We start from the raw sequence: 17614 nt of genomic DNA on the forward strand, positions 1-17614 counted from the left end.
CCACATGAACGTGTATCTAGAAAACTGCATAAAAATATACAAATGGTCACTGTGATTTTCCAGTTCATAGTATTGAAGGAAGAACCACTGAACATTTATTGACTGATGTGGCTCTAACATCAATGTGCCAATGTGCACCTCCCAGAAGGCACAATAGTAGGTGGCCGAGTCTTCTTTCCCTGCATTGTGAATGGTGTGGGTAGACGTAGAAGGTTCAGGTATCTCAACAACAAATTTGCCCGTCGGAATGCCTGACTCCATCCTGACAGTGTTGTCAGATGAAATGTGCAGCAAGGGCTGCAGGACTTGACCAGGGCTTTCCTGACACCAATATATGGACATCGTAGAAATTGTCACATGAGACACCACACATTCCAGGGTGGCTGTTTTTGACAGCCTTTTTACCACTGGAAAGTTGTGGTTGCTCTAGGCGACCTGTACCATACACCCGATGAAAAATAAGGGGAAAACTTAGAATTTTTTACAGAATTACAAAATTAGAGAAAACTTGTCAAAGGGAATTGGGGGAAGCAAACAACTTACAGGCTTCAAGGACAGCAAGAGGTAATGCTTGGAAGAATGGTAGCATGTCTGAATGAACTTCCCTCTCCTCCAGGGCAGCCTGCAGCCCCTGCTGAGAAGAGTCTCAGACCACTGTGGCCTGGCTGAGTTCACCAAGTCAAACCTCCCATTGGGGAGGGTGATCGTGGCTGCCCTGGCTCATTGTGAAGGAGCGTCCTCACCACTGTTGGTACATCCACTCTATGTGAAGACAGGAGTGCAAGGTCCTCCACCTTAGATCAGACCACGTAGAATATATGGCCACCAGAGAACTCTGAGCGGACTCATTTATCCAAACAGTATTCAGGAAGCTCCCATTATGTGGGAACATTGTGCTATGTTCTGTGGGTGTAATAAAGATGCAATGATATGACACTGAGATGGGGGCAAGAAGAAGAAAGGGTTCTGTTTTATTAGCACAACGGGGAAGATGAAATGAAGGAACAACCTGTAAACAGAGTGAAATTAACATCAGCCCCCTCTACCCCGACCCCTTCTCCCACATACTGGGGGGTCTTAGCCTCGACCTAGGCCTTCAGGAGAGGGTGGGGGTGCTGGGCTCTTTCACGAGAGGCATGTCTGAATTATAAATTTCTAATCACAAAAACAGAAGTTTAGGATGATAGACGGTGAGTTAATAATCTAAGGAACTCATTTCCTTCAGATCATTTAGACTTTCCTTTCATTAATCATTTTACCGTGCTATTGAATTATACATAAACTTGAATTTTCAATTGAAAAGGTATTTTAACTCAGCTTAGATCCCAAAGAGCTTCTTTTCTTCCCTCACTTACAGCAGCGGAGGAGTTTCCTGGTGGGGCTGGAAGATCAGTAACACAGAGGAGAGGTTACTCTCCTCTTTTCTTTTCCTTTCTTTTGTTGTTTTTTTTTTCCCCAAGAATTTGAGTGCCTTTGTAAGAAGGTAGTGAACACAGTTATCACTTTTTTATGATTCTGCTTTAATACAGAAATCGGAACCATATACTATCAGCTTCAACCATATCATTTTGCAGATGAGAGAACAGAGGTGCAGAGCAGCTGGAGATCCACGCTAATTCCCACATGGGTTGGCCTTAGGGGGAAGTGGAAGTTGGAGGGCCTGATGTCTCCCCAGGGCTGATTGCATCACCCTGCGTGAGGAATGTTATCTATCACCGTGATCTGAGTGGTGGGCCTGCTAATGGACAAGGGGGCTGAGAAAGTGGCAATATTGTCTCCTGTGCCTCTAACTGTTGACTCCTCTGCTGCAAAGTGATTGATGGATGGTGGGGCAACAAGCTAGAGACTGGAGTTGGGATTTGACTTCCAGTCTTAGCTTTAACCATTTTGTGGTAAATCTGCAGAGTTTTTACCCTTGAAATTGTTTGTGAAATATTTTGTTTATGCCTTCTTCACTCGAGAGAATCTTCACTCAGATTCTTGATTGTTAGTCTGTAACAGTTAAATAGAAATAAAAGTGACTCACTAATTTGAGCCACAAATTAAATTTTTTTAGTTGCTGCATTATAAAGAATAAAAATAAACATTTAAAATCAATTTTAGGACTATATTTGTTTAGTCTGAGATATACAAATATTATTTCAACATGCAGTCACTATAAAACATTACTAATGAGATATATCACTTTTCTTATTTTAAGTTCAAAATGCAGTTCATGATTTACACATGCCGTCCATCTCAGCTTGTACTGTTGGTCTGGCACTTTAGTCTCTTCTGTTATCTGCAGTTGACTGGCAAATATGGCATCCAGGTGAGTCTGGGATGCTGAGACATGACGCCAGGGGAACCTAAAGGACCTGGAGGTGGTGGAAGTTGCCAGGCCAGGACAGAGTAGGGAGTCTGAGAGCTTTTTGCCTGGGGGGCAGTGAGGCTGGTGGGGCTGTCCTGGTTCCACGCAGCGCAGCAGCACATGCCTGCACTGCACTTCTCTACCTTCACCTCAGCACCAACAGGGTATGCCTGGTGCCATCCTCAGCCTCCATCACTGCGACTTTTTATCTGCTTTTGGGATCGAATCCCACTGCATATCTGCCGTGAACATAGCCAGTCAGAGGAGTCTCTCAGAATCCTTGCCCTCCACTGGTGGTGGTACAGAGTGGATGTAGCTGATCGTGATGTGGGCCATGCATGGCAAGATGGCCAAGCTGAGCCAGGGTGACCATTCACCCCCACCCCTGTGGCCGGCTCCTGCACACTGACCAGCACCTGCTACGGAGACATCAGTAAAACAGGGGCAGCAAGGGGCTGAGACCCTTCCTGTGCACCCTGCACCCGGAAAGGGGGCCAGATTTACTGGGAACGGCAGGGCCCGCAGCAGGACATGGAGCCCAGCATGTCTCTGTGTCCTGCCCTGGTGGGGAGAATCGAAGAGTTACCTTGTGAGAGGATCCATGCCTTGGTGGGTGGCGAAGGCCAGTTTAGGGCCCTGCGGTGCTGCTTCCCTGGGGGCACAAGGAGGTGACTGGTGAGAAATGAGGGAGGGAGGGGTCTGAGAGAGAAGAGACAGAATTCTGACCACAAGGTGAAAGGAGGGACGATGAATGATGAGAGTTCTGAGAAGCCTAGAGAATGTTGGTGGAGAGGGCTGACCCCATGGCATAGTGGCTAAGTTCTGTGGCTTCACTTTGGTGATCTGAGTTCTAGGGCTCAGATCCTGGGTGGGGACCTACACCACTCATCAGCCATGCTGTGCCAGCGACACACATACAAAACAGGAAGACTGGCGTGGATGTTAGCTCAGGGATAATCTTCCTCAAGGGAAAAAAAAAAAACAAAGTGGGAAGATTGGCAACAGATATTGGCTCAGGGTTAATCTTCCACAGCAAAAAAAAAAAAAAAAAAAAAGGTGGAAAAATAACAGCAATGCTGGCGTTCTTGGATTGAATATTGATTACGCTATAGCTCTGCACTAATTGGTTTGTGTTCATTGTTTAACCAAATCCTGAAAATAGCCCTGTGGGATAAATATTATCAGACTGAGTTTAGAAGTAGGGAAAGTGGAGCTAGTAAAAAAAACCCAAAAGTACACTAAATCATTTTCCCAAAGCTGCACACTGTGAAAGACGACATGACAGGAGTCATACTGAAACAGAGGCTGAGCTGCCATGTCAGAGGAATTGTCTTGCTCATTTTGTTTTCTTTATCTTCTAAACTGGACCAAAGTACCAGCATTCCAGGCAGTCACTAAAGACAAAAATATCCTGTTTACAAGAACAGATGAAGTTGGACTTTGCTGATGACTGAATTGCTAGCCAACCAGGGAAGTAGAAGTCTAGCCTTTTGCCTGATGAATGAATCTCACACCAATCTATGAAGTACAATCCTAGCCTTGCCTCAACTAGCACCAATGAACCCTACTTTCATTCGCCTTACCTCTCCTTCCTCCCTTTTTCCTATAAAAATCCTGAAGTCCTCTCCTGCAAATAGGACACTATTTGGGTTTCTACCTGAAGCTGTACTCTGAATTGCAATTCTTGGATCCCAAATAAACACTTTTCTTTTAAACTGTTTTCTGTTTTTATAGGTTGACTATACCTGCAGAGAATGAGATACGAATGTGGAGCCAGGTCTGCCTGGAGACAAAACTCATGCTTCCTTTCCCACTAGATACCAATAGAGCAATGAGTGTACTTCTCGCCTCGGAGGGAGGCACAAGCACACAACAGCAATCCCTGCCAGAAACACATGCCTGCCATCTGAGCTGCACTGGAGCATTTCACCCAGAGGTCCCATTGAAGGAGATTTTTAATGCTCTAAAATAAAGTGATAGCTCTGAGTCTTGGGCAAATTATGTCATCTCCTCTTTCTCTTCCATAAAAAGGGAAAGTAGGGGCCAGCCCACAGGCATAGGAGTCAAGTTCACACACTCCTCTTCAGCGGCCCGGGGTCTGCGGTTTGGATCCTAGGCATAGACCTACACACACCACTTATCAAGCCATGCTGTGGCAGGTGTCCCACATACCAAGTAGAGGAAGATGGGCACAGATGTTAGATCAGAGCCAAGCTTCCTTGAAAAAAAAAAGTGAGAGCAAACTGTTTACTGGAAAGTAAACAGGATGATGTGAGCAAAGCCTGTAGCCCTGTCCCAGATGCATAGAAATGCCCAGGACACAGTGGGATTATTGTTTCATCTTGACACTGCCAAGTTGCCATAGGCAATGTCCGGGGTCCACATAAAGTAGAAATTGTAGAGAATATTACCATTTTGGGGAATCAGAGGTGTGTGCTTAACCAAAGGAGGAAGCCTAGATTGAATCAGGGGCAACAGGTTCTGGGGCAGGACCAGGTCCTCCCATTCCAGCACCATATCCTCTGAAATGGTAAGACGGTATTGTGAAGGATCGGAGAGGAATGCATCTGAAATGAACCTTTGAGAAGTAGAAGTAGCCCTGACTTTTAACTGAAAGGAAGGATTCTTTCCAGTTATACTAACTATACACAGGGTCTCCTTGGTATAGTAATGCTAGTTAGTTATGCTAATTATTCGCTGGTAGCCAAGTGAAGGAAGCAGTTGGAAAGGAGACTTGGCCTGGGAAGGGAAGTTATGGGTCCTTTGGCACCTAGTACCAGACCCTGTTCCTGAGCTCCTCTTCTTTAGTAAAAACTGAAAGTCAGACCTGCTCAGCTGTACTGAAAATTCCAGGCTCAAGTGTCCCCAGATGCAGGCTTTTCAGCTGTGCTGAGCTGCTGAGCTGTTGTCCAGGTATAAAGCAATAGAAAACTTTGTTAAAAGAATATTCAGGGCTATTACATAATCCTTCTACTGATGTCCACCTCATTTGTGGTAAAATGTTAAGCGGAAAAGAAAATGACAACTGTGGTGACATCTGCATAGCAAAAGGATTGGTGGAAAGATCTCAATATAGTTGGTGAGAAATTGGGTAGGGAAAAGTTGGCTGTACTGTTTTCTTTCTATTTTTCTCTATTTCCTAGGTTTTCACCAATGAGAAAATACTACTTTAAGGGAAAAAATATACAATGATCTATTTTTTTATGAAAATAAATTTTACTTCACATTGTCATCTTTGAATACTATTTTTCTGTGGATTAATATAACTTTTTTTTCAGTTACTGCTCAAATTAAAGATTCAACAACTATTGACAATAACCAGTCATAGATTTTAATAAAGGCTTCCCTCCAACCTCCAGCCAAATACTCTTTTCAGGGTATTAACATAATGCAATATGTTAATGAGTTTGATGACCTTATTCAAGGGGATACAATCTATGGACTGGGGAGCACAGTGCCTCACAGTGTTACCAACACAAACACAGATTTGTTTACCTAAGTCATAAGAGGGGCCCGAAAACTTGACGCCAGATTGTGGGGAAGGAAAGAAGTTTATTTTGGGTGATGTCAGTTGGGAGATAGGAGTCAGCACTCAGATCCATCTCTCTGAAAGACAGGAGGCAAGGGGTTGTGAAGGTTGTGAGGAACATGACTAAGTGCAGGGAAATGGGTGGGGAGACAAGGGAGTCTGCAGGTGGGTGTCCTTGGCTGTCTGCTTCTGTGATGGATGGTAGATTCTGGGGTCACGAAGCCGAGGAGTAGGATTCTGGGAAGCTTTCATTTCTTGACATTCTCTGGACATCAATTTTCCTATGATAAACTTCAAGGACCCATAAGTAGCCATGACTTCAGCATGAGCCCACCTGGGTTTTAACAATTTGTAGCTTCTCTGTCTCTTAAGCAGGGGCAGGTCAGTGCTCTAATCTCAACACCGGTTTCATGCATATGTGAAGATCAGGGATACAAATATTAAAGAAATGGATATTTACATATAAACATAACTAAAGATGCAGGGGAAAAGGATGGGTGATTTTGGTTTTAACCCCATATATGCTGGGGTTAATGTAGGGGAACCAATATCAGGGCCTGAATCAACGAGCAGTGGAGCCCTCTTCCCAGGGTTGTGGGCAAGAGGAGCTCTATGGAGCCTCTGGAAGAGCAATGCAAACACACAGGATTAGCCAGGAGCTCAGTATTTCCGTAGAAGGCCAGCAGACCAATCAAGGAACAGAGAAAGAGTATATCACTTACAATGATTGGCTGGGGTTGCATATGTGACATTATTTACAACAGGGAAATCATCACAGATCCTTGGCAGGTGGGGCCTGGCTGGCTGGATAGACTGTGTTTCTGGTCCAGCACAGCATTTACAGGGACAGGAAAGTTATTGAAGTTTCAGTTTCCTGACATGCACCCTGAGCACGAGCAACTCCATCTTGGGCTTAGACATTTATTTTGGTGGGTGACATTTGTTCTCCTTTCTTCTACTTCTCTTTGTGCTGTAGTGTGTCTGTGCTCCTCTCTAAGGGGCACCGAAATGTTATACTCGTCCAAAAGAGACACATGTTTAAAAAACAATAGAGGAAAACTCTTGTTCAGGACTCAGTCAAAGAGCAGCCAGGGCCTTCCCTTTCAGCCCTCATGGTGAGTCAGGAGGGTTCTCATTAAGATCCCCCTGGTCTCCAGGAAAAGAGGAGCAGGTGTGGCTTGAGGGAGCAGGACTTCCTCTCATGCGGGTCTTCCTGCTGCTGCCAGGACTGACACCGCTCTGACGGAGCTGAGCTCAGCCAGCCTGGAAAAAGGGGGTGGGGAAAGCAGATCAGACTCAGGCAGAGGGGTGAGCAGAGATCCAGGTGTTGAAGTTTGGACTTTTAATTTAACCTCTGAGACCCTGGCGACTTTATCTGACCTGGGACAGTGCTGTTCTGGCCATCACAGAATCTGAGAACTCATCTTATCTGACTTCTTCATGTTAGTCATATGGAATCAGATGTACATATGAAGGCAATTACTAGTGAAATGGACAAGCCTGGAAAACCAAAAAGAAGAAAGCCATTGACATATTTTGATGAGAGGATTATAGATACAATTTTCTTTCTTTTAATCTCCAATTTACACTTTTTAACACTGTGCTGAGTAAATATTTTTCTTAAAAATTCATTTATATTTTATTACAATTAGTAACCCCATTTTTAAAATGACGTAATAGGTTTGCTAAGGAAACACAGAAGCTTACACACTTAAAGATGATAGGGGAACACTTCCTATCAGAAGCCTTGTTGCTTCTCATTTTTAGAGATGACGAAACTGCTCCGAAAACGCAGGTGACTCCTTCAATATTGCAGGACCATGAGCAGCTGAGGCAGGATCAGAACACCCCTCCCTCTTTTCTAGTGTGTGCATCTTTCATGGAGTTATCCTGTCATTTCAAATTCAACAACGTCATCCAGAGCACCCAGGACACGTCAGGCGGGGGCCAGGCCCTTTCACAACATTAACCTCATGTTTACAACCAGTGAAGATAGCGAAACTCTATGAGGCCACACTAGTTTTCTCAGTCAACAGATGATAAAAGTTGGTCTTCTCGGACATTCCTCAAGTAGGACTCTTTTAAAGAGCTGACCAAGCCCATGATTTATCAGGTTTGGGGGTAGTTCTTTTTAAAGAACATGAAAAGACACAAGTGTCATTGGCCCAGAAGTAATTCAGAGAATGAAACAAAGCTATGGTATAAAGTGATTGTGGGAACTTGGTTCCAAGAAAAAAGAAGACATTGAGTATGATTTGTCTTAGGGATGTGTGGTAAGTCAAGAAAGAGGAAACGTTTAGAATGAAATGAGACGGGAGCCTGGACATAGCACTCCTCATCACGTGGGGAGGGCATAGGCTTTTGTGTTGGTGGTGCTGTGGTTTACAAAGTGAGATGCACGACAGCACATGGGTATGTGGGAATAAAGTGTTAGAACTAGTATTTTTATTTACTTTTATCACATTTTTAAATTTTTTATTCTGTGTATGTTTTGTAACATACACATTGGATTTATACCATAGTTCATCTAACTTATTACTTTATAAGTAAGTAAATTTACATATGGAGGTTTTATTCATGCATAAGATAAAGCCAAGAAAACTTTGAAAAACTAATGCAAGACAATTTACTTACCAAAAGGCAATAATTGTTACATAGCTGTACTTGTTAGAATACGGTGTTCCTCGCTCAGGAACAGACAAAAATGGAATTTGGCCCCATTTGTAAAGGTGAAGTCGCGCATACACAGTGACTCCAGCTCTACCTGTTTCCTTAGAGAAACTGTCACACGTAAGTGGACACATACAGTGAAAAGAAGAGAGAGAGCAGGAAGGGCTGTGTGAGCCTCTGGAACCTTAGTTATCACAGGGGTGGCGATGAAAGACAGTGGGAGAAATGATGATTAGTCAATAATTTGGGGGAGAAATTGGATCTCCACATTAGCTTTCTATCTTATCCCGATACACAAAAATTCAATTCAAAGCAGATCAAAGAAATAAATGTGCAGAACAAAGCCTTAACACTGTTAGAAAAATATAAATGAGAATATTTTTATGCTTCAAGATAAAGAATGAACTTTTATAAAACTGGAAAATAGTTAAAATATGTGGTCCCTACTACAGTAGAGCAAGTTAGAGCTGGTTCCTTTAGTGAAGAATTCTTCTTGCCTGAGGTCACAGAAGTGAGAAGGAACTGGAGTTTCTACTTGTGGTTCTGGTGGAATTATGGAGAAATGTTATGACCTGTTAGAGCAGCAGCATCCAGGCTAACACATCCAGGCTACGGTAAGATAGGAGGCGTTCGTGTGTTGGCAGGGAGCCCATGAGCACCTTTCTGGGATGCAGTCTTTGTCGGGGTGGGAACCAGTCTATTTCAAAGGGACTGTGTCACTCTATCTGTTACTGCTAGGACACCAGCTCTTAAAAATCAGTTTGAATAATAATTGGTTGTGGAGGTCATTGAAAACTACACATTTTCAGTCTTCATTCTAAGATTCTGACTTATTGTGTTCGATGTTACCCAGAACCTGCACTTTTATTCAAACCTCCCAAGTGCTTATGATGCAGGTGGTCCATGGACCACAGTTTGAGAAACACCGTTCTAGGAGCTTAAACTTTAAGCCAGAGGCAAGGTTAACAGATCTGGCAGAAAGTTGGAGGATCCCATACACAAGAGAGCATAGACATGTGAATCTGGCATTTCTGTGCTTCAGTATTAGTTTTATGCCTTAAATCTGGCCCAGGATGGCAGCCAGAACCCTTTCCTATACAACTTTTCAGTTCAAATATATACTATTTATTGATTGTTCACTGAAAGTATCCTTTAGTTCTAATTATTGAGAAAAAATAATCTGATAGACTCATTCCAGTTTAGAGTTGGCCATGTCAATGTTGGGAGAGGGGTGGAAAGGAGCTTTGGCTTTACTTGTCTAAGACAGGGCAGTTCTGGCTGAGGCTGAACTTCAAAAGAAGGTGTGAGTAGAACACAACGGTTGGCATCTCTACAACAATCACTTTATTCCTACACTTTCACTGTCTCAACAGTGCCATGGTTGGTTCCAGTGAGGGAAATATCACTTTGTCCAAGAGATAAACCAGATACCAGCTTGAGGTCTTTGTGAAATCCAAAGTTTTCATTCCATTTTCTCTCATTCTCTTGAGTAATGCAGGAGCCTCTTTCCCAGGCATTTCTCTGTGCCATGATTGGATAAATGATTCAGTGCCTTCTCATATTGCTTTCTGTATGGTCTCACATTCTCAGCAATAAACTGTGAGCCCTTTAATAACCATGTGCCCTTCTGGGCTCCGCCTGGGCTTGAGGTCAACTCTCTGGGATTTGTCATGATCCAGGGCTTGGCCAATCTGGATCTTAACTTATCTCACTCCAAGAACATCAGGCTTAAAGGAACACAGAGACCTTTCACATGACCTGCTGGTCCTGTGTATACTGGCTATACCAAAGACAGTCCCCCTTGCCAAACCTTTAGCCTTTGGCCCCTGCCTAGCTTAGCAACCCCCTTTCTGCCCACGGTAGGGAGTGCACAACTCCCACCAGCCAGCCGCCCTTGGTCACTCCCTATGCATAAGTCCCAGTAAACCTATATGTCTCGTACGTTATCTCTGGGTCTTTTCTTCATTCTCGCCACACCCTGCCATTCATCGCTTGTTCAACTGGGTGTGTGGCCAGACACATGGTGAGCTAGCCAGGAGATGGGGGAAATTCCCATGAGTGCTGAAATTATAGGGGAATGGGAAGATGAAATCTGCAGGGGAAATCTCGACTTGGCTGGTGTCCTCAACATGGGGGCTGATTGCTGCCATCCGAGATGGATGAGGCCCAACGCATGAGTACAAGGATGCCTTCAAAACGCCAGTGGCCTAGGAGAAGTGCTGGGCATGATAGAAGCCCAGGCCATTGCTGCAGCTGTGGGATGGCCCCTCCTCACTGTTGGAGAGCTCACAATGAAGCTGAGATGGAAAGAAAAGTAACAGTAAGGCAGTTGTAGGAGGAAGTGCTCACTCCAGGAGTAGCGCCAGCTGAATGACCTGCTTAGCACCTGCCAATCGGCCCTCTTTGGAAGCCCCTGAAGCAAGCCCGGTTGGAGGGGCATTGAGGCCAGTTGTCAGGTAATGAAACGAAGCAGCCTAGGCACGCTGCCCTCTGCCCTCCTCTGGAGAACAGCCACCACCCACATGGGGGAAGAAAGAAGGTCAGGTGGAGGGGATTGAGGGCTACTGGTCCCACAGCAAGGTTGCTGCCAGCTCTTGGGCCACTCCAGCTTCCAGCCTCACTCATTCCCTGCCTGCTCGGCTGACAGTCCTCACTCTGCACCTGCCTCTAGAGTTTTAAGCGGCTGCCACGTCCAGTAAGCATCCTGAGATGGCTTTGCATCTCTGGGATACTGGTGTGGAAGGTATTTTGCTGTTAGGGTTGCAGATGAGCTCTATTACTTCTCATTCCTAGGAAGATGGCCAAGGGACCCTGACCCACTCCCCCAATGCCTTGGAGGTGGCCCAGATGTTGAGGGGCAGGAGGCCACGTTTGGAAATAATGGTTTTAGTGTTAGCAGATACAGGAGCAGAATGCATTCTGATTCATGGAAATGCATCCCATTTTGATGGCCCTATTTCTGTCATAGAGGGTTATGGTGGGGGCACAGTTAGGGTGAAACCAGTGCTGCTGGTGCTGCAGGTAGGGTGTCTCCTGCCAAAATGGTGTATGGTATATATTGCCCCCATACCTGAGTGCATCCTAGGTATGGATGCCTTCGCTGGCCTGACCCATTAAATTCATGATGTCATGTTAATCTCTGAGTCTTTTGAAGACCTCCAGGAAGCCTCCAGCTTCCTCGTCAACCACCTATGCCAATGAAGGTGAGCAGTGAATGACAACAAATTACAAGGACCTGGGGGATCTGTCAAATACTTGGGTGTTGTCTGGTCGGGTAAGACAAAAGTGGTTCCTACTGCTGTTATAGATAAGATACAGGCTTTCCCTACACCCAACACCCACAAACAACTACAGACTTTTCTGAGCTTATTAGGTTATTGGCATCATTTCATTCCTCACTTAGCCCAACTGCTCTGCCCTCTTTCTAAGTTGTGTGAAAGAGTGTCATCGGGGACTGGGGGACCACCAACAGGAGGCCTACACCCAAGGTAAAATAGCAATAGAACAAACTAAGTCTTTGGGTGTTGTGACACAGGGACAACCATGAGAATTGGATGTTTCCAGTTACCCACAGGGGTTCGGATGGGGTCTCTGGCAGATGCAAGGCAATAAGCAAGTTCCCTTTGGCTTCTAGTCCCAGTTATGGAAAGGGGCTGAAAACTGGTGTAGCACCCTGGAACAATAATTTTGTGTTGCTTACTTGGCCCTCCAGCAGGTGGAACCCATAACCTGTTCCCTGCCAATCACAGTCGATACCCATCTGCCCATTACAGGGTGGCCGGGGGATGTTTTCCAAAAGCCCCATGTGGGAACAGCCCAAACACAGACATTGAAAAAGTGGCACAAATACTTAGAACAATGAGGGACCCTGACCACACAGGAGGGGACCCACAATAGTCCCTTAAGTGCATAACTGCATGCCATTCTAGGACCAGTAACATCTACCACAGAAGAAACAACCCTGTTGGATGAGGTGCCCATGGCTGAAACCCTGTCAAATTCACAGGAAGGAGAAGGACCAATTCCAGAAGAGGCCTGGTATATGCATGGCTCTGCAAGGGACAACTCCCCCCAACCAGTGGATGACAGTGGCCATCCAGCCTTTGACCAACAGCGTGTGGTTGGATTCTGGCTCTGGGTACAGTAGCCAATGGGCTGACTTACATGCCGCCTGGATGGTGTTGACTCAAGAGCCTGATCCAATAGGCTGTGCAGAGACAGCTGGGCCGTCTAAAATGGCTCTCCCTGTGGATGGTCCAATGGGCACAACAAAAGTGGACTTTGAATGGTCTCCAGTTGTGGAGGGCAGAGTTCTGGGATGATGCCTGGCAGTCGATCCAGGGAATGACAATAACCGTGCACCATGTCTCTGCACATCAGGTGACAACATCACCTGGAAACCAACAAGTGAATGAGTTAGCTAGGATTCATCTCCTGGAAGAAGTACCATCCAAGAGAGGGGTGGAGTGACTATAGAAGAAGACTGGACATAAAGGAAAAAGGACCCTATGGGCTATTGCCAAGGCCTGGGGCCTCCCCTTTTTCTATGCTGATATAGTACAGTTCTTCCAGGTGTGGCCTTCTTATTCCTTGCGGAGAGCCGGGGCCATTGCCCAGGATGTAGGCCAAATCACCAGAGGCAACCAGCCCACTCAATGCTGGCAGGTGGACTACATTGGGCCTTTGCCTCTCTGATTACTGCCGGTATGGCGTTACTTGTGTGGACACATATCCAAGACTGCTGCAAGCATACCCCAGCAAGAAGGTCACACAAAACACTACCATAAGAGACCTACAACACTTCTTTGCCACTTATGGTGTCCCCATAGACATCCACAGTGACCAAGGCACACATCTCAGTGGTCACCAGGTATAGACATGGGCTGATCAAATGAACATACGTTGACATTTCCACCTGCCATACAACCCCACAGCCACGGGGCTGGTGGAACGAATGAACGGCTCACTGAAATAACAATTAAGGACAGAAGACAGGACCCTAGCCCACCGGACAAGACACCTGACAACTGCTGTATGTCAACTAAATGAACATGAAAGACGTACCCAGCCCAGTGTGTATCAGATGTCGACACAAGGACCCGATAGGACATCTACAGACAAGAGCCCACTGAGAAGAAAAGCTACAACCACAAATAGGCACTCAGAAAATCTTGATTTTGCCTCTGGTGGAAGAACTCCCTACCTGGACCCCATGCGGTCACTTGGCCCTGGTACTGGCAGATGGGGCCCCCGCTGGTGTGGGCTCTTAGCCCCATGGCGGACAGGATTAGAGCAAGATATCATATTAACACCCTTTATCACAGGGAGACCACACAAAACCTCTGAACTTACTAATCCAGGGCCTCCAATTCCCCAAGGCACTTTCATCCTTTCCCTCTGGTGTGCTATTCTTCCTGCCTTGTCTTATGTCACTGGCCCTACAGTGCCCACACCAACTGGACAAACAGTGTGATATTTTCCATCCTAGTCTAAAACCACAGGCTGGTATTATACTAACACAGGACACTGCAATGGCGTGTCTTTGGACAGTCATGACCTCCCTGTTTTAGTTCCCTTAAAACATCGTACTTTTTTTCCTTAGGACAATGTCTGCCAGCCTCTTTGCTGACTGGGCACACACCATTGCTGACTTATAGAATTACTGGTATGCATTGAGCTGCTTCTCTCTTCAACCACGGGGTTACCATGGTGGAAAGTGTTCTTTGGCCTTTCTGCTTTTTTGTTATGGCTGTTAATTTCTTCCTGTGCTCTCTATTGATGTTGTGGTATATGGTTATGTTTCTGTAGGTGTCTGACCCAAGGGGATCTGAGGAAGAATGTCACAATAAGATCATAAGGGACTCTTGAACATACGGGGGTTGGAGTGCAAGGTCTCATGTACTGAGCAACATCCTGTGAGCCCTTTAAGAGTCATGTGTCCTTCTGGCCACTACTGGGTGGGACACCAAAGCTCTGGGATTTGTAATGATCCAAGGCCTGGCAAACCTGGATCTTAACTTACCTCACTCAAAGAACACCACATCTTAAAGGAACACAGAGCCCTTCCACATGACCTGCTCTTTCTGGGAATGCTGCTTGTACCAAGGACAGTCCCACTTGGCAAACACATAGACTGTGCGCATTGCCTATATAAGCTAATCCCTCTCTGCCCCCGGTAGGGGGTACACAGCTCTGTCCAGTCAACCACCCCTGAACAATCCCTGTGCGTAAGTCCCGATAAAACTACATGTGTTGTATGCTGTCTCTGGGTCTCTTCTTCATTCTCTCCACACCCTATTCCCACACGGCTTGCTCAGTTGGGTGTGTGGGCACACACTTTCATAAATGTCTCCCTGAACACATCAACTCTAGGTGACCTTGTCTATCCTGAGAAGCAGACTGAATGGACCCCACAGCTCCTAGGAGAGCTGAAAGAATACCCTGTCTGCCAGACTGCTTCCCTAAGGCCTGGGGAGGGGAGCTGGGTCTTTAGGAAAGTGCTACGGCTCATAGGGGAGAGGGGGGACCCGTGGTATAAAAGACTGGGGATTGAGCACTGAGCCCCGGGTCTATCTTTGTTCAGAGCATGGTGAAGTCAGGGCAGAAAGGGAGGCAGGGACTGGTCTACCCTGTGTGTCAAGGCTGCTCTCGGCAGCCACAAGCAAAATTTTCTGTGCAGGATAGAGGAGATCTGAATCACTGTGCTTCTCCCAGACAGCACAGTAATACACACCAGAATCACTTTCTTCTAGAATTTTGATTAAAAGTTCACAGGTCTTCCCTGTGCCTGCATAAGCATGGTATTTCTGTGAACTGAACCCTGAGTCCATCACAAACTTTGAGCTGGAGAGCTGGTAGTAGAGAAGGCGTTGTGGGGCCGTCCCCTCCTGGTATCGGTACCAGTGGACATAGTTGTTGCTTTGTTTAATATCACAAGTGATCACAGCAGATGACCCAGCTTGCCTGGTGACTGACATCTGTGTCCCTTCCAAGTTGGAAGACACCTGAGTGGCTGCAATGGAAACAACACAAAATAATGAGGAAGAGGTAACAATAATTCCTTACTATGGCCTCCCACTGCCAAAATAAAGAAAAATCCCAGGATCATCCAGGCAGCACACTTACCAGGAGCCAGGAAAGCTAGAAGGAGGGCGAGAGCCCACAGCATGGCTTCCTCCTCAGGCCTTAGAAGGAAAGGGACAGATGACAGGAGGGGCAGACACCCTCTCACACTCCAGTCCTGCTCAAAAGACAGGGAGCCCAGGACACAAGGAGGGAGTCAGAGCCGGGCTCTGCACAGCTGTCACAGTTGGGCAGTGACTGAGGGGCTCTCCTAGAAGACCACCCAGCTGATGACCCAGAGGGGGTGGGGCTGGGGGAGGCCTGGGGAGGAGCCCTGCCTCTCTGCTCAGCCCATTTCCTGACAGCCTCCTGGGGCAGGCTGAGAGCAGGCCCTCTGCAGAAAAGGAGGAGCCAGGAGCCCTGAGAGCCCAGAGCAGAGGGAGGGACCCCCTGAACTGATGGAGGGGGCAGGAGAGCCATGGGTGCAGCTCCATGTCCCCTGGTGGAGGGAGCTGTCCTGAGTCGGGGGACTTCCCTGCAACTCAGGGTTCAGTGTTCATGCTTCTGCCATGGGCTTGTCCTACGATGCAGCTTCTGTATTCTCACCCTGAACCGCCTTCCTCTCACATCTGTCAGCAAACTGTGAGGCACCCACAGCAAAGCTGACAAGCACGGAACTTGGTTTTTAATTAAGATCAGTTATGTTGGTCTACATCTAACTCTTCTCCAGGTTGAATGTATGTGTGTGTGTGTGTGTGTGTGTGTCTGTGTGAGTGTCTGTATCTGTGTGTGTGTGAGACAGGACAATTTTTAGACAATTTCTGTTCTTTCTCAAGTAGAAAGGCCACCTCACATAAGGTTGCCAGATATAGTAAAAAATAAAAAGGTGAGCGTGCTATGCAATATTTTGGGCACACCTGAACTAAAAATGTATTTATTGTTTCTCTGCAATTCAGGTTTCCTTGGGCACCCTGTGTTTTATTAGGCTGCCCTCCCCTCAGGAAGTGAACCCATATTTGTGATTTACTCAGATTCCTAGATGGGTGGATAGGCAATCCACCAAAAATAGTGAATTCATGGGAGAACTGAAGTGGTGTGTGCACACATTTTCACCCTCGCTTTTATAATGTATTTGGACACATGTTTACATTATTCATAGTAGAATGTAGAAAAAGGCCCCCTCCATCATTGTTCTGGCCTCTCTTTCAGGTGATTCACTTTTTCGGCCCATCAGACAGCTGGGAAAGGAGGAAAGGAGGGGACTTGGCTGCTCTTCCTACTGCCTCGGGGACCACACATGCAGGGACATGAGATGTCACAGCAGCAGCTCTGCAAGAAAATTTTCCAGGTCACTATGCAGGAAGCAAGCTTAGTGCCACGGAGTCCCAGCACATCCCTGCAGACAGAATCGTGGTTTACACCCAAGAAAGGAGAAAATGCTGTCACGCTGGAGTGGAAAGAAATTCTTAAGAAAAGCAATGAAAGAAAAGTGCTTCACCAGAATGTAAAAAGAACGATAGAGCTACAGTAATGAAAAGAGGGCACTATTGGCGCCAGAATATAATCATGGACCATAACATAGTCTGAGAGAGAGAGGATGGAAAGAAGGAATGAACAAAGGAAGGATTGAAAATAGAGGGAAAGAAAGAGAGAAGAAAAAGGTAAAAAACTCTCAAATGACATCCTCTGGGCATAGTGTGGTTATGTTGATTCTGTTAGAAATGAAGATTACAGTATAAGGGAAACACTCATAAAAAATTTTGACATTTTAATTAAAGCCCAACAGACTACAATTTCAAACCATTGTTTCTGAAAAACACTTATTTTTTAGCTATCCACTGAAAAATGTAGAAAGCAGTAACCATCCAGCTGTAACGAGCTCTCCCAGGGTCTGTGCTATGGCGTCAAATACCGTCTCTCCCTGAAAGAATAGGGCTCAGTTGAGAAATGGCTGAATCAAGGACTGAGAAGGAGATGGACAAGGTCAATGACATTTCATGTCA

At 46.0% G+C, this 17614-nt stretch overlaps 1 gene segment (V, D, J or C); it reads right to left on the minus strand.

Moving 5' to 3' along the window:
* The window catches only part of LOC103545172 (T cell receptor gamma constant 1-like), a 31893-nt gene extending 15892 nt beyond the window's left edge, over positions 1 to 16001 (minus strand). The window contains 2 exon segments of the C gene segment in view: positions 15266 to 15561; positions 15675 to 16001. Of these exon segments, the coding sequence occupies positions 15266 to 15561; positions 15675 to 15717 (339 nt within the window).
* Positions 16002 to 17614: the final 1613 nt, after the last annotated feature.

Source organism: Equus przewalskii, chromosome 4 (assembly GCF_037783145.1).
Source record: "Equus przewalskii isolate Varuska chromosome 4, EquPr2, whole genome shotgun sequence".
NCBI lineage: Eukaryota > Metazoa > Chordata > Mammalia > Perissodactyla > Equidae > Equus > Equus przewalskii.